This window comes from Papio anubis, chromosome 11 (assembly GCF_008728515.1).
Source record: "Papio anubis isolate 15944 chromosome 11, Panubis1.0, whole genome shotgun sequence".
Taxonomy (NCBI): Eukaryota; Metazoa; Chordata; class Mammalia; order Primates; family Cercopithecidae; genus Papio; species Papio anubis.
In genome coordinates, this window is record NC_044986.1 from 112,118,844 (window position 1) to 112,146,606 (window position 27,763).

The window sequence follows — 27,763 nt, forward strand, 5'->3', positions numbered from 1 at the left end:
GGACTACAGGAGTGTGCCAACAAGCCCAGCTAATTTTTGTATTTTTAGTAGAGACGGGGTTTCACGGTGTTGGCCAGGCTGGTCTCAAACTCCTGACCTCTGGTGATCTGTCTGCCTTGGCCTCCCACAGTGCTAGGATTACAGGCGTGAGCCACCACACCCAGCCAGCATCTACATATCTTTAAAGGTTCTTTTATTGTCCTTAGACTATCCTTGTTTTAAATATCAGTGTCATGACTAGGCACAGTGGCTCAGCCTGTAATCTCAGCACTTTGGGAGGCCAAGGTGGACAGATCACCAGAGGTCAGGAGTTTTAGACCAGCCTGGCCAACATGGTGGAACTCCGTCTCTACTAAAAATACAAAAATTAGTGGGGCATGGTGGCTGGTGCCTGTAATCCCAGCTACTCGGGAGGCTGAGGCACGAGAATCACTTGAACCTGGGAGACAGAGGTTGCAGTGAGCTGAGATCGCACCACTGCACTCCAGCCTGGGCGACAGAGCAAGAGTCCGTCTCAAAAATAAATAAATTAATTTAAATAAATAAATATCAGCGTCAGCTTTCCTACTCTCTCCCTGTAAACTTGCAGTGCAAGAAAAATGCTGGAAATATTCCTCCTACGTTGTGTGCCCTCCACACTTTGTTCTACTACAATCTAGCCTCCTTTGCAAGTTCTCCAGTACACTCCCCGTGCTTTTCACGTCTCAATCTTCACTTCCTCATTTAATTTTATTTTTATCATGTGATCAAAATTTTCCATTTAAAGTCACCATCCCATACAAACTATATGTTTTTAGATCCAGAGAGTCAAACTTATCTTTTCTTTTTTTCAGCCTTATCTTTTTTTTAGGCTTTTAAAAACTGTATTTCTGGGGTCTCCATCTCACTATTCTATTTTTGTTCTTTCTTTCTTTTTTTTTTTTTTTTTTTTTTTTTGAGACAGAGTCTCGCTCTTTTCTTTTTGCCCAGGCTGGAGTGCAGTGGCATGATCTAGGCTCACTGCAACTTCCACCTCCTGGGTTCAAGTGATTCTTCTGCCTCAGCCTCCAAAGTAGCTAGGACTATAGGTGTTCACTACCATGCCCGGCTGATTTTTGTATTTTTAATAGAGATGACATTCCCCTGTTGACTGGGCTGGTCTGGAACTCCTGGCCTCAGCTGATCTGCCCCTCTCCACCTCCCAAAGTGCTGGGATTACAGGTGTGAGTCACTGCATCCAGGCTCCATCTAACTATCCTTTTCTACTCTAAAAATTCCAAGTACAATCATCAAAACAAAAGAAAAGGTAGATATTTGCCTTTCCCTTTGAAAAAAGCCTCTCATTCTACTCCAAACAGACAAACATATAAACAAACAGACAAACATATAAACAACCTCTGTCACTCATACTGAAGCCAGAGCTCCACGTGGCAGAGAACAGGTGTTATTTTCCATCTTTCCTCACGGTTCCCCCAGGGAACAGTTGGATGTTAGTTAGGTGGGTGTGTACGTTCTGGCCGCTTCTTGCATGTTCTGTTTCTTTGGGGTTTACACCTCACCCAGCTGCCCTTGCAGAACGTCTGTGTGAACACATGTGCTGTGAACACATGAATAAGAATTACGTGCGTGTGTAAGAACCTGGACATTTTCCCACACATCGTAGATGGGTATTCCTAAACCTCCTTTCTTAGGCCAGTTCCTGTATTCCCTACATCTGCTCTCTGTTGATGATTGCCGGGTGGCATAGGATGGCCCTGGGAACCACAATTACTGGGAAAAAGAGCTGGGCTTCCAAGCCGCCTGTGAACGAAGTGCCCTCCTCTACAAATGACCAGTGCCGCCAGAGCTTCATTTTGTGAAGGCCTGGCACTGGCTCAGTCCCTGAGGACAGCCATCCCAATGCCACCTGCCCAGAATTAGCCTCTTCACCCATCCAGAGCCACAGGGGACCTGGTATGAAGGGACAGAGACCTGCTGCGCCCCCGGGCCTTCCTATAGGAGCAGGGTGCAGCGCGTTGGATCAGGGCCTGACTCCACTGTGTGTAGGCGGCTGTCAGTGGTTCAGCATTCAGCGTTCTGCGCTTTTTATGTGTTTTTACTTACTTGCTCCTCTTCACAACTCTACGAGTTAGGTATTGCTGTCATCTCCATTTTATAGATTAGGGAAGGAGGCCAAGTTGGTGAACTTCTGGAGGATCACATTCAGCTAGGAAGTCGTGAAACCAGGATAAGCCACAGCCCCGGGTGGCCAAGCTCTGGAGCTTGGCTCTGACCCACCGTAAACCCCGGTGATGTGGTCCAGGGAGGGCAGTGAGGGAGGCACAGTGTGTGGCTCAGTCCTCTGGGTCCCCAGGTCGCTGGAGGACAGGAGTGGGATGTGTACCTGGAGCCTCCTCCCCACCCTTGGCATCCCCAGCAGGGCACTGAGTCTGCGAGATGCAAGAGGATCTAACAGCCATTTAGAGGCCCCTGGCTGTCCCCGTGCCCTTCTCTGCAGCTCCAGGTCTGGAGGAGGCCTGGAGCTGCAGAGCAGGGAGAACCCGGCAAAGTCAGCGTCTTCCTCAGTCTTTTGTACAAAGCTGAACCTGGAAAAGGGTAAGGTGAGGTGGTCTTTATTTTTTTAAGGAAGATGTTCATGGTTTTATTGTTTCATAAGGCATTGAAACGGATTCTGCATGAATCAATATCTGCCCAGAGGGGCCACTGGTTTCTCCTTCACTTCTTTGGGTTACTAGAGCAATTTGTCAGATATTTTTTAAAAAGAACAACCTTTCCAAGGTGTGCACTGGCACAACACAAACTCTTCCTGTCAGAGGCCACTGGTCCGGCGTCCAGACACCATGCAGGACACCTCGGTGGCAACAGTGCACCATGTCCGCCCCCACACAGCCCTGTGCATTCGTGTATAGTATCTGGTGTGTCTGCAGAAGCGTGAATAGTATTGGGAAGAGGAGGGAGGAAGAAACAGTGTGAGTGCCTGGCTGGGAGGAGGTCAGCGAAGTCATGCAGGGCAGGCCTGAACTTGTCTGTCATCAGGGCAAACCCAAGCATCCGTGATATTCTTTCCTAGGAACATCTGGTAGAGCCCCATAATGGGGTCTTCACTGGCCTTTGGCTGTCCTACAGCCATGCTGAGGATGCAGTTAGCTGATGTGGGCTGCCAGTCCTGCACCGTGATACTGTGCTGGATTTTCTGGAACAGAAGGCTGGATGACTTCTCTACAATGGCAGCTTTCCCCTCAAACTGTTCTCCTTCCTGCCTAAGGTGTGATGTGTCAATGTAAACTGCGCTGAGTTGGGTTCTGTTGTTATCAATAACTGAACGTTGAATGAAGCTGGGTCCAGTCATCTCCCACGTGGGCTTGCCTCCCGTTCTGGAGGGTCCTCAGCCTCACTGAGACCTGGGGGCTGGCATGATGGCAGTGGCAGCAACCAACCCAGCATGGTCTTGATGTTAGGTATCCTAGAAGGAGAGGAGGGGAGGACGGAGCATGACAGCCCAGGGTAGCTGCCAGATAGCGCTGTGGACATGGCTCTCAGGAGGAGAAGGTATGTGGCATTTTTCTCTCAAGCCAGTAATCACCAAGAAACAGGACCACAGCTCCTTGGGTCACCTGTGTCCCCAGCACCGGGCTGAATGCATGGCGTAGAGGAGACACAGCGATGGGCTTTGGACTTTGCGTGAAAAATGTGCCTCCAGGCAAAGGAAACAGCACGGGCCAGGCACCACGGCCAGGGAGAGGGTGGTCCTCGGAGGAACAGACTCTAGAAGTCCCGAATGGCCCAGTTTTGAAACTGAGAGGAACAGTGGGAAGGAGAGTATTTGAATAAAAAGGGATCTGGTGAGGTGAGGCCAATGTCAGAGAGCCTGTTATCCACGTTCAGACAGTTGCCTTTCACAGATGCTAACAGCAATACGTAAAGAAGGAAGAATCTCACTCTGCACCCACATCAGGACTGGCCTCTGAGGCCTTCAGGCCTCTGTGCAGATCTGCCCAAGGGCTGCTCTCTGCCTCCCATCTCTGTTTCCGTTAGCCTCTGCCTCTGTTCAGACTGCACAGCACTCCCTCTCTGATCCAGATTTCCAGCTCCCTTTCCTTTGTAAAGATTAGGCTCTATTCCCTTCCCCAGCCCCTCTCCTAATAATAATGAATAATAATAGCAATACAATCCAGTGCTCAGTAGGATTAAGGCTCTGAGGCTCTTCAGAGACTCTGGTTGCTCCAGTTGCAGAACCAAAGATATCTTGTATTTCCAGGCTTGAGTGAAAAGTCCACGTCTGCAGGTGTGTTGTAAAGGAGGCCTTGCTAGTAAGTCTTCATAAGTGTATGTATTTCCAGTAGAATAGTGGGTTAAAATCCTGATCATGTACTCAAAATGGAGGTAAAGAAAATCCTGTTTTCAGAAGACACTCTAGCAGTGGCAGAATGTAGGAGGAAACAGGTTCCTCCAAATTTTAGGGGTCCAGCTAGTTGGATGTTACCCAGAAAGCGCTGCCGCCCACCAGGAGCCTGTACGACTTTGTGCACCTGCCCGCCACCTGTGAGCGGCTTCTGCCCTGTGCTCCCCAGTATGGTGTCCATGGTGCAAGACCTAACTCTGGGGCCCATGCCATTGCGTCTTTCAGCGTCCATCTGCCCTTGTCACTGTAGTCAGAGTGTTGGCTGCCAGGCATGAGGAGGGTGATTGTGGACCCGCCCCAGCAGAATCTTGGCCTTCCACATCCGTCGCACCTGTCCATTGTTCACACCATTAGCTTGTTTGATTGGCAGGTGGAAGGCGCACCCCACCTCCCCACATCACACAGCTGAGCTGCGGGTAGGAGTTCCTCTTCAGCAGGATGCCGTAGCGCCCTCAGGAGAGCTCCCTGTTGTACCAGCCTCTTACCTGCCTGGGTCCATGCCTCGTCATCTACACTTTAGGCCCAGATACTGATGATTAATATTTTCTGACACGCTGCCCTGTAGCGTCATGTGGAGATGGCTAATTGCTCGGCCTGGAGGACTTGCGGCTTGAATCACATAGACCACTGGGTCCCCACACCAGGACTTCTCTTTTGCATTATCAGAGAAAACCGAATTTCCTTTTGCTGCAGGAGCAGCAGCAGCAGAGCCACTAGGATTTGCTTTTCAAAGATCCGCAAGTAAAACGCCAGCCCGGGTTATGACTTCAAGTGCAAACCTGCAGAGGGTTGAGCTTTGAAGAATGCATCGCTATTTCCATTTTCTATTACATCAACATTGTCATGTTAATTTGTTTCTGATAGAGCCACTCACTTAATAACTTCCATGTGGTGTATGAGCTGCAACTAACTGTATCCAGCAGCCAAGAGCCTGAAGGACCCACCTGCCTGTGTTTTGTTTTTTGTTTTTTGAGACAGGATCTCACTCAGTTGCCCAGGCCAGAGTGCAGAGGCCTGATTTCAGCTCACTGCAACTTCTGCTTCCTGGGCTCAGGCAATCCTCCCACCTCAGCCTCCCAAGTAGCTGGGACTACAGGCACACACCACCATGCCCTGCTGATTTTCATATTTTTTTTTTGGGTTTTGCCATGTTGCCCAGGCAGGTCTCAAACTCCTGAGCTCAAAGGATCCTCCTGCCTCTGCTTCCCAAAGTGCTGGCATTACAGGAGTGAGCCTCCGTGCCTGGTCACACCTGCGTATGTTCTTTTAGATCCAGGAGAGTCACAATAGAGACAGGTGGAATCGTTTGCCAGAGATTATAGAGCAACACAGGAACAAGGTCATCCTCTCTGAATGAGGCTTCTGATATCTCGTGCCTGTGTCTCCTTTCCTTGCATTGTCATCTTCTTTCAATATGATATCACTTGAGAACCAAGCGAAAGTAAGCTTCAGATAAACCAGAGGGAATAATTATCATAAAAATCATATTACAATGATAATAAAAATGATTATATAAAATTTTTATAAAATAAAAATTTGTATTAAAAATTTTATTTAAAAATTACAATTAGCCTTTGGCCTTTAAAGTTTCTGGGCAGATCCCCCACTTGCCCACTGTTGTAATATGTGTTATTTTCCTGGTGCAGGTGAAGAGTGGACAGGGAATTGATGAATTTTATTTTTGAGATGGAGTCTCACTATGTTGCCCAGGCTGGTCTCGAACTCCTGGGCTAAAGCAGTCCTTCTGCCTTAGCCTCCTAGGTAGCTGGGATTACAGGGATGAGCCGCCATGCCCAGATAGATGAATTAATAAACATATATTATTTATTATATGTTAATTGTATATTATATATTCATTGTGTGTTATATATTACATATTATTTATTGTATATTATTTGTTATATATTATATAATGTTATATATTATATAACACATTATATATTATATTATATAACATATTATATATTTTATATATATTATATATATATCTATATGGGCTGCAAGTGGTGGCTCACATCTGTAATCCCAGAATTTTGGGAGGCTGTGGTGGGAAGATTACTTGAGCCCAGGAGTTCAAGACCAGCCCGGACAACATGGCGAGTCCCCATATCTACAAAAATACAAAAATTAGCCCTGTGTGAAGGTGCATGTCTGTAATCCCAGCTACTTGGGAGGCTGAGGTGGGAGAATCTCTTGAGTCCCAGGAAGGCAGAGGTTGCAGTGAGCTGTGATCGTGCCACTGAACTCTAGCCAGGACCACAGAATGAGACCCTGTCTCAAAAACATAAAACAAACAAAAAATATATATATGACTGTATATATTCGAACTTTACATCATAATGCTCTTGGATACCTATAGATGTGTAGATATATACAGAACCACAGTAGATAAGGAGGATGAACAAGTCTAGAGATGTAATGTACAACATGAGGACTAAAGTTAAAATTGTATTGTTAGGATTTTTTGTTACATAAATAGAGTTTAGCTGCTCTCATCCCACAAAATAGGTAACCATGTGAGATGATAGATATATTAACCAACTTCACGGTAATAACCATTACACTATCTGTATGTATCTAATATTTTTGATTGATTGTTTTTTGAGACAGAGTTTCGCTCTGTTGCCCAGGCTGGAGTGCAGTGGCGTGATCTCCGCTCACTGCAACCTCCGCCTCTCGGGTTCCAGTGATTCTCCTGCCTCATCCTCCCCAGTAGTTGGGATTACGAGTGCATGCCAACACACCTGGCTAATTTTTGTATTTTTAGTAGAGACCAGGTTTCACCATGTTGGCTGGGCTGTCCTGACCTCAAGTGATCTGCCCACCTCGGCCTCCCGAAGTGTTGTGATTACAGTGCAGGGATTAATATTTTTAACCAATTTTAAATTACCTGAAGTCCTTTCTTTCCATGTGTATATTTCCTGTGAATTTCTTGAGGTTGCTGTAGCCGCGTGGCATTCATTCCTCTCCTCCTGGCAGAGATGTGCTTTATGATTATTGAGATTTTGTGGTCTTGCAACATTTGGGTTCCTAGATTGGACTTTGAGTCTTCATTTTTCTGTGAAGGAAACTGAAGTAGAGAGAAAGATGTGGCTCTTGAGGTGACCCAGTACCCGGGGGCACCAACAATGACTTATGCCGGGAAGTTGTAGTCATGGCCTTGGAATTTCCTTCTGAGCCACACAACGGCCTGGGTCAGAGGTCAGATCACGAGGGGCTGCTGTCCGCATCCGACATCCTCAGGGTGTCTTGTGGTTGAAGTTTAAGGGACTGTACTCGGGGAAGACGTGCTGTCAGCGGTAAGTCACTGGTAGGGCCTTGGCTTTTGAAATGTACATTTTCTGTCTGATGACTAAGTTTTAAAGGATAGCATCTCAGGTGGTTTGGGGAGTATTGGTAATTTTCCTAAATGAAGCGTGTCTTGGAAGGTTAATTCTTTGTTTTGTGCAATTCTAGTGAGTCATTAATATTGCTTATTTTATTGTCTTGTAAATGTATTGTCTCAAGAATGAATATGAGAAACAGCTTGATGGCTTGCTTTTCACAGGGACGTCAACGAGTAGGCAATTGGTAACTAGACTAAAAAAATTTTTTGGCAGGTCTGTGAACATCTCACTAAACAGCTCTGCTCCCTCACCATCCCCTCCTTCAGCCCCACACCACAGTGTCTTCCCTGTAATAGTTTCAGTGTAAATTAGCCTCAGGAAACTAAGAGAATACATGTGTCAATTGACTATTTTTTAGTTTTTGTTTTAAAAAACACATGTTTTTTCCTGGGTTCAGGATCAATTGGCACAACTGCATTACATTTCTATAAAAATGCTGTAGGCCAGGCATAGTGGCTTATGCTTGTAATCCCAGCACTTTGGGAGGCTAAGCTGGGGAGGTCACTGGAGTCCAAGAATTTACATAGTGAGACGTGTCTCTACAAAAAATAAACACAGTTAGCTGGGCATGCTGGTGCGAGCCTGTAGTCCCAGATACTCAGGAGGCTGAGGTGGGAGGATCGCTTGAGCCTGGGAGGTTAAAGCTCCAGTGAGCTATGATAGCGCCCCTATACTCCAGCCTAGGAGACAGAGCAAGACCCTGTCTATAAAAATAACATAAAACAAGATGAGCCTGATAATATCTACCTCTTGTCTTACGAGGACTATGGGTTCAACACATATTAAGTATTTCCAAAACCATACAACTGATAATAATTAACAGCTAACATTGTGATGAGTATATACTTTGTACCAGATACAGCACTAAGAAATTTCCAAACATTAGTTAATTTAATAATTGCAGAGTTCCTATGAGGTAGAAGCTATTCTATCCCTCTTCTACAGACAAGGAACAAGGCTTAAAAAGATGAAGTAAGCTGGGAGTGGTGGATCATTCCTGTAATTCCAGCATTTGTCTGGGAGGCCAAGGCAGGAGGATCAATTGAGCCTAGGAGGTTGAGGCTGCAGTGAGCCAAGATCACACCATTGCACACCAGCCTGGCCAACAGAGCAAGACCCTGTCTTAAAAAAATAAATAAAAACCAAAATGAAACAAAAACCTTCTAAACAGTGGAACTAGGATTCTTTCTTCTCAGCAACTCCTGCACAGGCATATACCATGGCATAGAAATTATTTTGCAGGCCAGGTGCGGTGGCTCACGCCTGTAATCCCAGCATTTTGGGAGGCCAGGGCGTGTGGATCACCTGAGGTCAGGAGTTCGAGACCAGCCTGGCCAACATGGTGAAACCCCATCTCTACTAAAAATACAAAAAATTAGCCAGGCGTGCTGGCGGTCACCTGTAATCCCAGCTACTTGGGAGGCTGAGGCAGGAGAATTGCTTGAACCCAGGAGGCGGAGGTTGCAGTGAGCAGAGATCGCGCCACTGCACTCCAGCCTGAGCAATAAAATGAGGCTCCATCTCACAAAGAGAGAGAAAGAGAGAGAGAGAAGACTTTGCCAAACCTTGAATTCTGTTACTTTCCACGTCCCGGTGTAGTGTGGGCAGCAGAATGTTCCGAAGTTGCTGTTTTATGACTGTTTCCAATTTAAACCTAAACCAGAAAAATTAAATTTCACCTCTGATCTGGGTACCCTTCACCTCTCCATATTACAAGACATCCTGCAATCACCATTTGTTATTGCTGGTTAGTTATTTTAGTAAGGCCTCATAGCAGACACTCCCCTGGTACGTATGAACAATTATTCCTTCTGCCATTAATGATATATCAGGCTATTGCAGACAGATACCCTCAAAAATATGTATTTATAAATCCCTTCTTTCCAAAATCTGCGCTCTCAAAAGTACTTCTGATCAAAATGGACTTTCCATTCTTTTTTTTTTTTTTTTTTTTAGAGATACGGTCTCACTCTGTCGCCCAAGCTGGAGAGCAGTGGCAGGATCATAGCTCACTGCAGCCTCCAACTCCTGGGCTCATGCAGTCCTCCTATTTCAGCCTCTGGAGTAGATGGGGCTACGGGTGTGCACCCCATGCCTGGCTAATTTTTTTGTAGAGATGGGGTCTTGCTCTGTTGCCCAGGCTGGTCTCAAACTCCTAGCCTCAAATGATCCTCCCTCCTTGGCCTCTCGAAGAGTTGAGATGACAGTCATGAGCCACTGAGCCTGGCCTGGCTTCCCATTAATTCTGTCTGCAGTGTGAGAATATGTCAGGGGTTCAATCTTAAGTATTCTGGCTTACATGACAACTCATTCTCATTTATCTGTTAACATTTAATTTTATTTGTTAAAAAGATAGGCAATCCAAAATTTACTGGGAAAGAAACTGCTTGTGCTCCATTTCCTATGCCTGACCTCAAATAGGGTCATTCATCTTTCTAGATAAATTTCTTTTTTACACTTTTTTAACTGAAAAAAAAAAAGTAACATGTTAAGTCATATTTGGATGAGGTGGAGTAGGCTAAACCACCCAGAAGCCTAATACTGTTGCATATCTACTCCCATATTTTTGTTTTTGCCTCTTAATCCCTGTCCACGTGCATGACAATTAGGATACATAAATATATTTTTTTTATTTTTATTTTTTATTTTTATTTTTTGAGACAGAGTCTCACTCTGTCACCCAGGCTGGAATACAGTGGCACAATCTTGGCTGACTGCAACCGCCACCTCCTGGGTTCAAGCAATTCTCGTGCCTCAGCCTCCCGAGTAGCTGGGACTACAGATGTGTGCCACTATGCCTGGCTAATTTGTGTGTGTGTGTGTGTATTTTTAGTAGAGACGGGGTTTTGCCATGTTGCCTAGGTTGGTCTCTAACTCCTGAGCTCAGGTAATCCACCTGCCTCGGCCTCCCAAAGGACTAGGATTATAGGCATGAGCCACCGCGCCGGGCCAGGATACGTATCAATGATAGTCTGCTGCGGTCACTGAAGCTAGTATCATAAATGTGTTTACATGTTTCTGCACAGTCTTCATGTCAGAGTGTACCTTAGCAGCAAAGTTGGATAGATTGGGGCAGACACTTCACTTTCAAAATAACACTTTTTCATATTTCCTTTAGAATCACAGGGCACTTGGCAGGCCTCTGTGTGGGCTAGAATTGTATTGTAGCAAGGCAATTGGTTATTGGAATGGTCGCCAGTTGACAACTATGAGAAACCTTGTTCTCTAAAGGATTTCCTTTGAGGGTGATGCCAGGGCTCCAGTAGTGTCTGAACAGCTGGAAAGGAAAAAATCAAAACAAAACAAAACAAGGGAAAGCAGTATTATTTCAGAATTGTTAGTATTGAAAAGAAAATTTCAGTGTACCTGGCAAGTCAGACAAAGCTACAGATGTCAATTCTTTGTGCACACCCAGAATGGTGAAGCTTTTCTGAACTGATGATAAGAACAAGATACTCTAACCTTACTTGAGTATGGAACAACAGGCAAGTGCTCGCTTTTGAAAAATAAACCACAGCAGTGCTGTCAAAAGAAAGTTGTACCTTCAAAAACATGATGATTCAAAGGTGAGTCTGTTGAGACACTTCTCTGTGCTGACTCTTTGCAGAGACATTTTGCTTTCTACAGGGAGGCATTAAAATATGGAGTATGTTTGTAAATTTCCCAGGAATGACTGTTGGGAAGAGGAAAGAAATTGGAAGACCTAGGGTGGATACTAGCATCATGATACATAGTTACTTCCTTAAATTGCTGAGCAGATAAGGTGAGATTGTTTTATGTAATGAGGATTATTTTTTTCAGATGAAAATGAGAACCTCAGGGAAGACCTTTAAGTGTGAGTGTGAACTTTGTGAGCTTGGAAATATTTCGAGAAAATGATACATTTCATCTTCTTTATTACTGAGATTAAAACTTTATTTGATCCAATAATGTCTTTCAGATACCAGTTTATTTTCATAAAATTTATTAGACTGTGATTAAGTAACTCAAGAGCATGTTTACACCCTTAACCTTTTATGATAAAATGAAGCTCAAAACTGTTTTATAATGCAGAAAACAAACAGCATTTCTTCCTTAAAACTCTCCCCTATTCTCAGTCGAGACTTTTCTCAAATCTATGACTAAAGTTTTAAAAGAATTTCATGGAACTTTCTGGATGTGATACCATTTTCCTTCTTAAAACTTTTACTCTATTAACCTTAGGTTCTTTCTAATGAGAACTGAATCAGTGTAGCTCGAAAACTTTATCTAAAGTACCTGTGCAATTGCTATTATCTGCCCTATTGAAACTTGAAATTAACATTTCTGATGTACTTTTTTGAAGAAGGAATCATTTATACATGTTGGTATAGCAGCACCTATTTCAGTCTAATTTAAAATTGTAATGGCTTTCATTGAACTTAGGGAATGATTGAAAGGAAGCTGATGGGTTTTTAAAAATTAAGTCAATCAGTGAAGATGCTTACTCTGTGCAAGGTTGATGGATTCTAACAGGACTTGAGCCTGTTTTCCTGCTAAGGCAATTAACACCTGCAGTTAAGGGTTCAACAGGTGAATAAGGACTTTGCATAGACCCATCAAATGTCCACAGTGGCCTGCTTTGACTTATATGTGCAGAATGGCAAGGCTTTGGATTGAAGTTTTTCCTCTGTTTTTAATCTGTTCATTGGAGGGCTTATGAATATGTGAAACTTTTCTTGATTTTTCTCAGAGCTGGGGGCTGCTGAGTAATTGTTGTAACTCAGAATCAAGAGACGTTGAGATTAGCCCCTGTGTAAGCAGGACATGCTGTGTTGAGTTAGATCCCAAAACAAGGGTAACCTGACTTGATGGGAATATGGGATGACTTCTTTAGAGGAGGGAATAAGATAATTTTCTCATAGGATTTCATGACAGCTTTGGATATGTTAACAATTAGTGAATAATCCCTGTTGAACCAGAAGAAAAGAGACTGTCTTTTTTTGTTGTTTATTTAATCTTGCCCTGCCTGCAAATACATTGGGGGTTAGGGCTTCACCATATGAGTTTTAGGGGAACACAATCCAGTCCATAACTCCCGGTCACCAGGAGCTGAGGGTCAAGGAGAGGGTCATGAAGGACGCAGGCCGGCTGGCCACTGGGTGGGACTGAGCGATGAGTGCAGTAGGCACCCCCGGCTCGCGACTGTGCCGCCACCTGCTTCCATTTGCAGAGACGCTCATTTTCGTTGGGATAGCAGCTCCAGACCTAACAGGCCTTGAGAAATGTCAGGGTTATTTTTAGCCTGGAGAGTTGGTACGTCCCGTGGCGCATGAGAGAAACGAGACTGTTCTGTAGTCCCAGCTACTCAGGAGGCTGAGGTGGGAGTATCACTTGAGTCTGGGAAGTGGAAGTTACAGTGAGTTGAGATTGCATCACTGCACCCCAACCTGGACAACAGAGCAAGACTCTGTCTAAAAAAAAAATTAAAATAAGAGCTCCCTTAGGGCCAGGCACTGTGCTAAGTGTGTAAAGGCAAGACTGTGTCTCATCTGAGACTGTCTTTTTTATCTTTCCTGGAGGAAAGGTTTATGAGAAGGACCCTCGTGGCTGGACAAGGAGACAAGGCCAGGATCTGCTCATGCGCATCCTTTCTTTAGATCTGCTTAAAGTGGCCAGTTAGCTGGGGAAAAGAGCTTGTATTTAGTGGGGACTGTAGAGTCATATAAAATAGGCGTTGAGTTCTCTAAAGGATTTGCTCTAAAGAAGTACAAGGAAGGAAACTTACGTGTCATCTGGTCCAGACAGTCGTGTTGGAGCTATTTCATACTAGTCTGTGAGAGCCAATTGCTGCATTTTCAGGAATGCAGGGTGCCAATTGTAAAGCATAGCCATTGTTAAAATGAAATTCTATACACAGGCTTAAACACATGGCGCTGATAAACAAAGGTAATAAAAGTCTATCCCGGCCAGGCGTGGTGGCTCACGCCTGTAATCCCAGCACTTTGGGAGGCTGAGGCGGGCGGATCACGAGGTCAGGAGATCGAGACCATCCTGGCAAACACTGTGAAACCCTGTCTCTATTAAAATACAAAAAATGAGCCAGGCGTGGTGGCGGGCGCCTGTAGTCCCAGCTACTCGGGAGGCTGAGGCAGGAGAATGGCGTGAACCTGGGAGGCAGAGTTTGCAGTGAGCCGAGATCGCGCCACTGAACTCCAGCCTGGGCGACAGAGCGAGACTCTGTCTCAAAAAAACAAAACAAAAAAAAAAACAAAAAACAAAAAAACTATCCCTTCCTAATTGTTTTTACGGCACTTACCTGTTTTCTATGAGCTGAGGTTATATTTGTCTGTTGTATCTGTATGTTGGAATTCCTAGCAGTGTTGTCATGACAGTAGCTTGAAATCAGACATGGTGAAGGTATTTAGAGTGCAGCAAGACAATTTATGGTTAGAACGGTCACCAGTTGACATCCATGAGAAGCCTTGTTCTTCAAAGGATTTCCTTGGAGGGTGATGCCAGGCTCCAGCAAATGCTGCAAATCAGGCTTTTGCCTTCCAGAAAGCCAGTTGTTAAACATTCACCAGTACCCCACTGGACTCGGCCCATTTATTTTTGTATATGAGACAGGGGCATGGAGATGAACGGTGACTTGTCTGGAGTCCTGCAGCCCCTTGTAACCAACAGGCCCAAGACTAGACTTGGGTCTCCCAGGCTTTCTGTTATACCACTCAGAGATTTCAGTCCTGAAAGGCACAAGGGACAGGGGTTGGATTTGCCTGTGGGCTCTTGTCTCCAGTGCTTTTCTATTATTGGTTACAGCACTGTAGGGAATCAGGTCATATGCAAGAAGGGGGCTGATTAACTAACACAGAAATCAAATTCATTGCCAGGTGGGTGGTCATCTGCTTTCTGGATACCAGCAAGTGGGATAAATGAAGAGGAGGCAGAGATTGGATCCTTAGCTCCGTCCCTAATGCATGCGGGTACAATTATTGAATGGAAGACTAAGTAAAGAATGAATGACACCTACCACCCCTGAGAATATGTTATATATGTATTTGCTAGTTTGTTTTACATCTCCCTTATTAGAATATAAGCTTCATGAGGATGGGAACTTTGTCTCGTGTGCCGCAGTACACCTAGCTCCCAGAAAAGTGCCTGGCTGTGCTTAATAGATATTTTCTTCTTCTTCTTTTTTTTTTTTTTTTTTTTGAGATGGAGTTTCACTCTTGTTGCCCAGGCTGGAGTGCAGTGGCGTAATCTCAGCTCACTGCAACCTCCACCTCCTGGGTTCAAGCAATTCTCCTGCCTCAGCCTCCCGAGTAGCTGGGACTACAGGTGCCCACCACCACGCCCGGCTTATTTTGTATTTTTAGTAGAGACAGGGTTTCTCCGTGTCGGTCAGGCTGGTCTCAAACTCCCGACCTCAGGTGATCCACCCACTGGAATTACAGGCATGAGCCACCGTGCCCAGCCTCAATAGATATTCTGGAATGATTGAACGAACTGATATTTCCAATTCCTGGCATTATACAGTGCCGACTCCCATAGGAAGTTTTGTCCAGAGGAATATGCCTAGCAGAGCGCAGCGTCGGCAACCCTCTAACCCTTTGTCTGGCTGCTAGACTCTCAGTGATTACCATTTCTCTTCCCTCTTAGATGACGGAGGGCCGCCGATGTCAAGTACATCTTCTTGATGACAGGAAGCTGGAACTCCTAGTACAGGTAAATCACTTTTGGTCAATTTTCTGAGTTTCTTTGGCAACCGATGTGGTTTCAGACCTTGATCCAGCAGGGGATGAAGGGGGATATGGTAAACTGCTTTTAAATCTCTGTCTGTTAATATCTGTGAGAGAATGACTAGGACACACCAGGGTGTTTTGTGTGTGTGCTATTTTGGTTGTGTCTGTACACCAGCCTAAGGCATCCAAGGCCAGATGTACATCTAGCCTATTGTTACAAATTTCTAGAAAAGGAAATTCCACAATGCCATTAGCTATTCTTTCTGCCTGGAAGGAGTTAACTACAATGTAACCTAAATAGCTCTTGCTGTAACTAAAATTGATTTAGTCTTCCTTGCTCAGAGGGAATAGAAAAAGGTTTGGCTCTTTTTGTTTTTTTTGTTTTGTTTTGTTTTGTTTTGAGACAGAGTGTCGCTCTTGTTGCCCAGGCTGAAGTGCAGTGGCGTGATCTTGGCTCACGGCAACCTCCGCCTCCCGGGTTCTAGTGATTCTCCTGCATCAGCCTCCCGAGTAGCTGGGATTACAGGCATATGTCACCATGCCCTGCTAATTTTTTGTATTTTTAGTTGAGACGGGGTTTCTCCATGCTGGTCAGGCTGGTCTTGAACTCCTGACCTCAGGTGATCTGCCCACCTCGACTTCCCAAAGTGCTGGGATTATAGACGTGAGCCACCGTGCCTGGCATAAAGATTTGTTCTTTTCTTTTCTTTTCCAGTTGAGATTAAAGAGGAAAAATCTCTGTCCTCTTTCTAAGTGCTAAGCAACCCCCTTCTTACCCCATCCCATAGGTTGACATTGGCATCACTTGTGAGCATCTGGAGAAACTGAGATGCAGGAAATCAATCAATTAATTCCAACTAAGAACACATCAGTGTCAGCAAAGTTGGAGAAGTAATTGGAATCATACACCCTCGTCTTTTTCAACTTGTTCTTAAACAGACCATTGTTTGACCCAAAGCTCTAAAGAATGGTGTCTCCAACTCTGACTTAAAAAGTTTACCATTCCAGATCTGTTGTTCAATGCCAATTTTTATTACATTTGCTTGCTGTTTGTTCTTAGATGTCTATCTCTGGGTCCTAGGGCATTGTGTCTCACTTTCGATCACATTTAGTTGTGAAGGAGCTGCAATTTATCAGTGGGTTGAGAGGATGCCACCTGCTCATGGGGGAAGTGATGATACTTCAAAGGGGAAGTTCACATGTAGACACTTTTGTCTCGTGTCGCCTTGTACATGCTGCTTGGAATTGAAAGTGTTCAAACTGCGGACTTTGCGTTAATACTTTTAATAGGATTCAAATGATAAAGGCTTTATAAATGTAATATAGGAAACAGAAAATAGGAAAAAGGCTCATAAGCACATAACACTAATAATTCAAGTGCTGTTCTCATTTTGGTGGATTTCTTTCCAGCATTTTTCATATTTATATTTCTTGTATGATTACAGTCATGACTGTTATTACACATGACCGTAATCATACAAGAAATGTATATGTATAATTCTGCATATCTTATTTTTCCACTTACCATTGTCTTTCACTAACATTTTCTAAGTGACTGTAAATTGTCATTTTCGGGAACAGCTGCATAAATTCTAGAAATTGATATACAATTATTATCTAATCATGTCCCCATTTGAGTATATTTAAGGGATTAAAAAAATAATTTTCCCACTATTACAAATAAATGCTGTGATTAACATATCCCTATATACAGGGTTCTCCTGCATTTTAGATTATGGCCGTTTTAGGCTCGATTCCATGGCCTAAAGTCATTAAAAGTCAAATTTGTGGTTTGAATTTGGAAGAGTGAGGCAATAAAGGGAAACCATCAAATTGAGTGAGATCTCATTAATTAGCAGAATCGTTAACTGAGAAACATTCGAAGCTTCAAATTGCCAAGAGTCAGTGTAAAGAGTTTATAGGCAAGTGGTCTGGTGTATTTTACATGCTTTTCCTGAATCGAAGCTTGGAGGTTTAGAAAGAAGCCACCTTCTGGGATAGGAAATGAGATCTCAAATGGCAGTTCAAAAACTATCTCTTGGCCAGCCTGCTTTGAGAAAGAAATAGATTTAATTACTGATGTGTGCAGTTTGGGAACAGTTACCCTCAACCCTATAAAATCAAGAAAATGTTGAATTAGACAAACGAGAGAAGTTCATGTTTTTCCCACCGCTTTATAGAACAGACTTCCCGTGTTATTCTCTCTTCGTGGAACATGCTCCTTCCCACACCCCACATCCTGGACCTGGCTGGTGTCTCTTAGGTCTTTATTTCACAACTTGGAAGATACCCCCCACCAATGCTTTCCCTGACCCCCTCCGACTAGTCTGTCCTGAGTTCCTTTCTTATGAGATGGCCACGCCTCACTGTCATTGGTTGTGTACTTGTTACCACTTCCTGGAGCCCCCGACAGTTTGAGGGCTAGGTCTGTGTCTGCATCATGGTGTATCCCCAGTACCTAGCCCAGGGTCAGGCACGTAATGTCACTAAGTAAAGACTTGTTGAATGAAAGAATAGATAAACCCTAAGATGCCTTGGCACTACTTCCCCCAAAGACTTCTTGCCAGAGTACCAGTTGCTTCACAGGGAATGTAGCTTCATGCACGCACACACACACACACACACACACACACACACACCTGTCTATCTGTAGATACACACACTATCTGTACATTGAGAGATATACACACTACCTATACATAGATACACACACTATTTGGCTAGGTATTGATAGTATGTGTATCTATGTATAGATAGATAGATGATAGATAGATAGATAGATAGATAGATAGATAGATAGATAGATAGTGTTCATGTGTGTTAAGCTAAATACATATATATATATTTATATTTATATATATGGAAAGATTCTAAATTTAATTGCAGAATGGGCTTTAGCAAAACTTGGAGAAACAACATTAAAACTAGTGAATGAAAGGCAGCTTGAATCTATCACTCTTTTTTTCTCCTCTGCAAAATTCTGTTGCCCGGGACTCTATCTGTTGGGCGGTATCCTCTCTAAAGGGAATCTGGATTTTCTAGCTCTTCTGGACCCAGCTCTAAGTTTTTAATAAAATGTTTGACCTAAACTCTTTCATATTTTACATTCAGAGAGTGGTAGCCTTCAGGTTCATTTATACTTTAGTCATCACAATATATTAAACACTGAGACCGATATTGTTAAGAATAATTTCAGAATATTTGTAGTAAGCCTTAGACAAAGCAATGCCTTTCCTGATCTTTTGACCTGGAGCTGTAGGGGGAGGGGATGGGTGGAAAAGGCACCTACATTGACCTGACAAGGTTTATAACACGGCGAGTCAGGTTTAGAGCAAGTGTTTCTCTCCCCCAGATAAGTAAATGGGTTTGCATGAGGGTGACTGACTGAAAGGTATTAATAAGATGGAGCGGATGGGGGAGGTTAGTTTTTAGCCACTGTGAGGATAGGAGGCTCATCAAAGGCTACACCTCAGATCTTCAGAAGCAGAGAAGCTTCTGTGGCATCAATGTTGGGCAAGAAAGCTGATGGCATCCAAACCGACTCCCCAATTGCCTCTTGCCAGGAGGATGCAGTAGCAGACAACCACACAGATAATTTCAGGCAGCACTGTAAACTCGGCCACTCCAAGCATAATATTTCCCTCCTCTGGGTTGCAGAGAAAAAAATGACTGTCATCCTAATGTTTCATGTTTATTCTATATAGCATTTTGAAATTACCAACTGAAATCTGTGCTTCCAAATCCTCTGTTGCTCTGAGAATATCACACGTTATTCACAGTAGGGGAGGGCAGTCAAGAGTGACATACTAGGAATTAATATTCGAGAGGCTCATCCCTAAATCCACAGGCAATTTCCTGACACCCACATCTTTACCAGGTAGCTCCTTAAGTCCTGAAATTCCACTTAAAAGCAGCTGGAAGATGACATGAGCATTTAACCACAGAGCATGCCTGCAGCCTTGGTTGTGGACACATGCAGGTTGCATAGACAGATTGCCCTCCAGTTCAGCCCGCAGAGAGCGTCTTCTGCTCTGTCTTCCAAAATTGTTTCCACCAGTTGGAAATGTACTTTTAAAAAGGCCTTCATCAGGCCAGATGCGGTGACTCACACCTGTAATCCCAGCACTTTCAGAGGCCAACGAGAGTGGATCACTTGAGGTCAGGAGTTTGAGATCAGCCTGGCCAACATGGTGAAACCCCGCCTCTACTAAAAATACAAAAAAAATTTAGCTCGGTATGGTGGTGCACGCCTGTAATCCCAGCTCCTCGGGAAGATGAGGCAGGAGAATCACTTGAACCTGGGAGGCGGAGGTTGCAGTGAGCCAAGATCACACCACTGCACGCCAGCCTGGACAACAGAGCAAGACTTTGTCTCAAAAAGAAAAAAAGCCTTCATCAAAATGAGAGGAGACATCCTCATCTCAGTCTTGGAGCTGCCTCTTCTGGAGGATGCTATAACCAGATATGGGGGGCAGAGTATGTTTTATGGTCAGCCGAACTCCCCAAGTCTCGTTGTCATATCCTTGCTACTCGACAATTATTTTCTTCATTTATTTTCTGACCCGAATGTATATTTGGGGGAGCATTTTGACAGCAGAGAAAGGGACGTGTGCTTTAGCCATAGTGAGAATGATTTAAGTAAGAATTTCCGAACAGTGAGAGTTGCTAGATGGGGTACAGGAAGCCGTTAGTAGGAAAAATTCTGGACTCTTTCTCTTGACCTTCATAAAAATAGAGTGGATTTTCACTAGAATGGAATGGCTGAGGTGTGGCCCTTCCTTATTTGGTTCACTTGAGGCTTGTGAGACTGTAGATATCCTGTCTCACAGGGAGCCAGCCCAACGCCAGAAAAACTGACCTGACCTTCTACTGCTAGGCAGGCTTCGTTTCAGTGCTTCTCCCCATCACTTTAGATGAGTGGTTGGCTGAATTTCTTCCCCACCCCCACTTATTTTTTTTATTTTTTATTTTTATTTTTTTCTGAGACAGTCTTGCTCTATCACCCAGTCTGGAGTGCAGTGTTGCAGTCTTGGCTCACTGCAACCTCTGCTTCCTGGGTTCAAATGATTCTCCTGTCTCAGCCTCCCGAGTAGCTGGGACTACAGGCCTGTACCACCACGCCCGGCTAATTTTGTATTTTTAGTAGAGACAGGGTTTCGCCATGTTGACCAGGCTGGTCTTGAATTGCTGACCTCAGGTGACCTACCCACTGCAGCCTCCTGCAAGGTGCTGAGATAACAGGCATGAGCGAACCGCACCTGGCCCCCACTTTTTTTTGAGGCAGGGTCTCACTCCATCAACCAGGCTGTGGTGCAGTGGCGCGATTACAGCTCACTGCAACCTCAACCTTCTGGGATCAAGTGATCCTCCCAACTCAGCCTCTCCAGTAGCTGGGGCTGACAGATGTGCATTACCACGCCCTGCTAATTTTTTAAATTTTTAGAGAGACAGGGCCTCCCTATGCGGCCCAGGCTGGTCTCCAACTCCAGAGCCCAAGTGATCCTCCTGCCATAGTCCTTCTCAAAGTGTTAAGATGGCAGGCGTGAGCCACAGCCACCATGCCCGGCCCTTCTTCCCTTTGATGATAGAGCTTTACACATAGGAGTCCTCTCCATCCCCTCAATTCTGCCACAATGAACCTCGCGCCTTGCTTTCTCTAGGGGATCTGCCCCATGGTGTGCGACTCCTTTCCAAGTTCCAAGCTGCCCTAGGATTTCCACATCTCTCCCCTCTGACCCAGTCCCTTAGTGGCCATTGGCAAGACATTTACAACTGTCCCCTGTGTGCAAACAGAGGCACAAAGCGTCCCTATGATTCTGAGAAGTGGAGCAAACTGTGACTAGACCGTGTTTTCTAAGGGAATTAAAGATAGCAGTTAGATTATTGCCGTGTATTACACAGGGCTCAGAATCCTGAAAAAGCAACCAAGACAGAAGCATTTGGAAAGATCTAAGCTGCACCTTGTGGTACAGTAGCCACCAGCCACATGTGACCATTGAGCAAAATGTGGCCAGTGCAAATTGAGATGTGTGCGAGCATAAATCACATGCCAGCTATGAGCAAGTATAAATCACACGCCAGCTATGAGCAAGTATAAATCACATGCCGGCTTGTGAAGACTTCCTATGAAACTTAAGTAAAATGTCTTGTAAATGATTTTTGCCTTGGTGAGTCCATGTTAAAATAATATTTTGGATATATTAAGATAAAATAAATATATAATAAAATAAATTTCACCTTTTAACCTTTTAAATATGGCTAAAAAATTAAAATCTTGGCCAGGTGTGGTGGCTCACGCCTGTAATCCCAGCACTTTGGGAGGCCGAGGAGGGCAGATCATGAGGTCAGGAGATCAAGACCATCCTGGCCAACATGGTGAAATTTTTTGTACCAAAATACAAAAAATTAGCCGGGCATGGTGGTGTGTGGCTGTAGTCCCAGCTACTCAGGAGGTTGAGGCAGGAGAATCGTTTGAATCCAGGAGGTGGAAGTTGCAGTGAGTCGAGATCATGCCACTGGACTCCAGCCTGGCACCAGAGCAAGACTCCATCTTAAAAAAAAAAAAAATTAATATCTTACATTGGGCTCACTTTTGTGGCTCATGTTCCTTTTTGGCACCAGGGACTGGTTTCATGAAAGACAATTTTTCCACAGACGGGGTGTAGGGGTGGTTTCAGAATGATTCAAATATATTACGTTTATTGTGTACTTTATTTCCATGATTACCACATTATGACATATCATGAGATAATTCTACAGCTCACCACAATGTCAAATCAGTGGGAGCCCTGAGCTTGTTTTCCTGCAACTACATGATTCCACCTGTGAGTGACTGGAGACAGTGACAGAGCATCAGGCATTAGAATCTTTTTTTTTTTTTTTTTGTAAATATTTGAGACAAAGTCTTGCTTTGTCACCAGTCTGCAGTGCAGTGGTGCAATCTCAGCTCACTGCAACCTTTGCCTCCTGGGTTCAAGTGATTCTCCTGCCTCAGCCTCCTGAGTGGCTGGGATTACAGGCACGTGCCACCACACGCCTGACTAATTTTTTGTATTTTTAGTAGAGACAGGGTTTCACCATGTTGGCCAGGATGGTCTTGATCTCCTGACCTCATGATCCACCCACCTTGGCCTCCCAAAGTGCTGGGATTACAGGCGTGAGCCAGCGCACCTGGCCTAGATTCTTATAAGGAGTGTGCAACCTAGATCCCTCACATGCATAGTTCACAGTAGGGTTTGCACTCCTGCGAGAATCTAAAGCTGCTGCTAATCTGACAGGAGGCGGGGCTCAGGCAGTAATGCAAGCAATGGGGAGAGGTTATAAATACAGCTGAAACTTCTCTCACAGTTCATCTCCTGCTGTGTGGCCCATTCCTGACAGGCCATAGGCTGGTATCAGTCCATGGCCCAGGGATTGGGGATTCCTGCTATAGAAGATAGAAAACAATTTAAGCTAGAGAAAATATTATGAAGGCAATAGAATTGTTTGGGGTTACACGGATATAATACTGGATGTTTGGCACAATAACGACTATGTTTTACAATTCTTTTTCTTTTCCTTTTCTTTCTGTTTTGTTTTGTTTTGTTTTGTTTTGTTTTGTTTTGTTTTGAGACAGAGCCTCGCTCTGTCACCCAGGCTGGAGTGCAGTGACGTGATCTCGGCTCACTGCAGCCTCCAGGTTCAAGTGATTCTCCCACCTCAGCCTCCAGAGTTGCTGGGATTACAGGCACCTGCCATCATGCCCGGCTAATTTTTGTGTTTTTGTAGAGATGAAGTTTCAGTGTGTTGGCCAGGCTTCTCTTAAACTTCTGATCTCAGGTGATCCACCCACCTTGGCCTCCCAAAGTGCTGGGATTACAGGCGTGAGCCACTACACCTGGCCTACAATTCTTTATAGAATTTATATGGAGCATATCTTATTTAATCCTCGCAGTAACTGTGTAAAGTAGGTGCCAAGCAAACAGAAATTCAGAAAGATTAAATAACTTGCTCAAGGTCACATAGCCAGTTAAGTATATGTAGCTTGAGTGTAGATCCTCTGATAGTGTAGCCCATTTTCTTTTCACTGCACCGTAACCACTATATGTAATAAAAACCCGAGACATGATCTATTAGTAGTTCACCTGGAACATGGCTGCTCCGCCAGCCCCTGACACCAGAGCCATAAATGATGGCAACTAAAGACTTCGAACCTTATCTCAGGTCTGCAACTGAAGATGGGCTTACCCAGGTCATTTCATTCCTTGGAACTCAGTACCTAACCTATCTGGCAAAGCCTGAAACATGTGACACATTGTCATGAAGGACTTCCGTGTCATGCATAAGCCTTGGGCTAGCGGGTGCGAAAGAAACTTCCACAGCAGTGGATGAAATAATGGTTGCCTTCCTGTCACTTTCCTCTGTCTGACAGCAATGCGGGTAATATCCCGTCTCAAAGGTCAAGTACATTAATATGGGCTGTCAGTAAAATAACATTGAGGGCAAGTAAATAGCCTGGCTATTATGGGCTAGAAAAAAAACATGTATGATTTTTTAAAAATCTAGAACTGTAATAGTGCTACCCAAAATAGATGAATAAACTTGGGTTCTCTCTTTTTTTTTGAGATGGAGTCTCACTCTGTCACTGAGGCTGGGGTGCAGTGGTGTGATCTCGGCTTACTTGACTTATTGTAACCTCTGCCTCCTGGATTCAAGCGATTCTTTTGCCTCAGCCTCCTGGGTTCAAGCGATTCTCCTGCCTCAGCCTCCTGAGTAGCTGGGATTACAGGTGCCTGCCACGACACCCAGTTTATTTTTTTTATTTTTAGTAGAGGCAGGATTTTACCATGTTGGCCAGGCTGGTCTCGATCTCCTGACTTCAGGTGATCCACCCACCTTGGCCTCCCAAAGTGCTAGGATTACAGGCATGAGCCACCGCGACAGGCCTAAACTTGGATTCTCTATGCACAGGTGCACACCCATGTTTATATTCACCCTCATAGACCAGCCTTAGCGACTTCTGTGGTTAATGATATTCTTCTGCAAAAATGCAAGAGATGGCCAGGTGCTGTGGCTCACGCCTGTAATCCCAACACTTTGGGAGGCTGAGGCGGGTGGGTCACCTGAGGTCAGGAGTTCGAGACCAGCCTGACCAACTGTGAAAGCCCATGTCTACTAAAAATACAAAATTAGCCAGGCATGGTGGTGCATGCCTGTAATCCCAGCTACTCAGGAGGCTGAGGCAGGAGAATCGCTTGAACCTGGGTGATGGAGGTTGCAGTGAGCCGAGATTGCACCGTTGCACTCTAGGCTGGGCAACAAGAGCGAAACACCATCTCAAAAAAAGAAAAAATGCAAGAGATTGTTTTCTACCAAGTAAAGCAGGAATCCCCCCAAAGTGCATGTTGCCAAGCAGAGAATACAGAGTTGATTCCGTATCTTCCCAACAGAGCAGTGTGGGCAGGTGGGCTCATGTGGTCTGCCTGCTGGGCCATCTACTAAGGCGTGCTCCAGGTCTGCCATCTGCTCCTGTCTGGTCTGAATCCACCAGGAGTTACTGTCACAGCCAAGGGCTGGGAAGGCATATGCAGAAGCTGGGAGCAGACGGAGGGACTCGGTGTTATGAACCTTCTGTCCGGGACCTCCCAGGCCACCAGGCCACCTCCTGAAACAAGAGCCAAAGGGGTTCAGGCAGCCCCACTTTGGGCTGACCTCACACCTCACTGTGATCCCATCATCATTTATTAGGCTCCTCTCTGCAAAGCTGGGCACTTCACCAAATGAGCAAAACAGATGTCTTCCCAGCCCCCGGGGGTGGCTGGTAATATTTAACATTTGAAAAGCACGTGGTGAAGAAAGACGTGTTAAGATGTAGAGCACAGACAGATAACGCAATGGTAAATCTATTTGTAATCAAAAACGCATTGGGTGATGTAGAGGAATAAGAAATAGTCCATAAAATATACTCTTGGGAAGCACAAGCAGGTAAGTCATTTCCTCCTTGGTGAGGAGGGAGGAGACACGATCCATCTTCCTTCTTCAGCCAAGGCCTTTGTGGGAAAGTTGGTGAGCTTTCTTTTTGCCCTGGTTAGAACAAAGGGGAATTCCAGTCTCACTGAGAGGCTACGAGAGAAGGCTGAGCATCAGGATGCAGCAGATTGATGCGATCATCTAGGGAACCCCCGACCCTGTATACACACACACACACACACACACACACACACACACACACACACACGTGCTTGTTGAGGAGAGGAGAAGAGACCATCCCCATCTCCCCAGCTTAATGGGTCCATGCTGCCGGTTGCCTGGCAACACCCCCTCTTTGCACCGCTGCCCCCCTCCCCCTTCTTCCTGGACCACCTCCGTGTCTGTGCCCCCTTGTCCCTTTGATGCCAATTTTAACCTGTTGTAAAATGTATTCATTGGAACCATTTGAAATTGCCAATATTTGGCAGACTTTGTCCTACTAAGAGGACAGCTTCATGTGGCTCAAAGCAAATGTGAAGAGAGAGAGAAAAAAAGGGAGGGAAGACTTAGCCCTCCAGAACATTGCAGAGGGTTGTTCGATTTACTACTGAGTTATGTTTTTCTATAATATCTTTACAAAATCCTTTCCACATCTTCCCTATGGTAGCCCCATAGGAGACTGTGCAGATGGTAGTCTCAGGATAGGACATTAAACTACATGCTTCTACTTTCTGTCTCTCTGCCAAGGGGGGATAAGAAGGGATTGGGGAGATTAAAACAAACTCAACTCACAATGCAGTTCAGCAAAATGCAAACAATTGCATTTACAGGGGAAAGGCACACACTTGTGCACACACCTCTGTGTAGAGTATAAGGATGGAGTAACAGGGCCCTGAGGGGTAACAAATCTGTGGCTATCATCATTTTTATTAATCCATAACTCACAGTTTGATTTTGGGCACATTGCTTAATTCAAGTACTTGCTTGTTTGGTAAATATTTATTATTTGTCTACCACCGTGCTACACAGATCTAAGCATCCCTTTATTTGGGTTAGGAGTTCCTGTCTAGAGGTGGCGAATGATTATTTTGGTTGCAGAACTTTTTACAAGTCCGGGAGTGGCTGCTTCTTCCGTTTCCTAAAACAGGCTGAGTGTTATTCCTCAGCTCTGCTGTGCCTTGGACGGCTTCCCTTCTCTACACATCCCACCCACTGGACCCTGTCCTTTCTCGTAAGGGGATCCAGGAGGACACGAGGAGGCAGATTTACTCATCTGGCAGCCTCTGCTGCAAACTTGTCCCATCCAGTGGAAGGGAGGAAGGGAGGGAGGAAGGGAGAGAGGGAGGGAGCCCCTCCCCTGAGAGAGAAGCACAGCCTGGCCAGGTATCCCTGGTGGTGGAGGGAGGAAGCCAATGGTCTGGGAAAGTCTCAGCTGCTCTGTATTTTTCTCTGAGTCTTCTACCCCAGCGGGCCTTCCCTATAGCTCTTGAATGTCTGTTTCTGGCTTCCTGGCTTGCCCAGCACAGAGCTGAGAGTTCAGCTGTCAAAGCCATGTGGAAGATTTCCATATCTTGCCAGACACAGCCCCTGTCCCGCCCCTGAGGCTGCCCGCTAGGTGACTGAACACCTCGGTGGCGGCCCCAGCACTTCATGGCAACTGAAGCCCGTCATTCTCACTCCTCCTCCAGCACGGGTCATCTTGTTCTTGCACCTGCTTTGAAAGCAAGCCCACAATTCTCCAAATCGGCCCGGCTGTAGGAGCCAGGCAATTTTCTTCTGTGCCCCTCAATGACATCCTTAAGTCTTGCCTGTTTTTTCCCTGGTAAGGGAACAACTTTCCTTCTCCTCTCACATACTTACCCCAGTGTAGACATTTGCCACCCTGGACTCAGCGTCCTCTGTGTGCCCTTTGTCACCAGAGCAGCTCCTCACCGCCCTGCCTAGTTCCATATTCCTGGCCTTCCCCATTTGTCCTATATGACACAACCAGATTATCCATCCTTCCAGGCTCCTTCATGACTTACCCCTGCTCATGAGCCGTCAACAGCCCATCCTATTGAATTGCTCTGCTTGACTCTCGAGTTCTTGCATGATATGACTGCGAGCTGTTTAAGAGAGACAGTGTATCAGAGAGGTGAGGAGTACAGTTGTGCCCAAACCACCTACTCTCTGGGCAGGCCCTATGTCATTACAGTTGCCACAGTCTGCCCAGCAGAGCTGAGGCCTTGAACTGTACAACTGCAGGGAGTTGCGTCCGTAGTAATGGACAGAAGCCACCATGTGACCCTACTACATAGTCTTGTAGACCAACGATTCTCAAACTTCTTTTTGCTGCAACATTCTTT

The 27,763-nt window shown here is 45.1% G+C and overlaps 1 protein-coding gene across 13 annotated transcripts in view; it reads left to right on the plus strand.

Moving 5' to 3' along the window:
* The window catches only part of FRMD4A (FERM domain containing 4A), a 693,308-nt gene that overhangs the window by 462,042 nt on the left and 203,503 nt on the right, over positions 1-27,763 (plus strand). For 12 of the 13 annotated variants that reach the window (XM_003903401.5, XM_009214008.4, XM_009214010.3 and 9 more), the window contains one exon: positions 15,388-15,453. In XM_003903401.5, the coding sequence (XP_003903450.1) occupies positions 15,388-15,453 (66 nt within the window). Of the gene's footprint in view, positions 1-7,165; positions 7,681-15,387; positions 15,454-27,763 lie in introns of those variants that run through there. The other variant, XM_009214012.4, reaches the window with a different exon arrangement.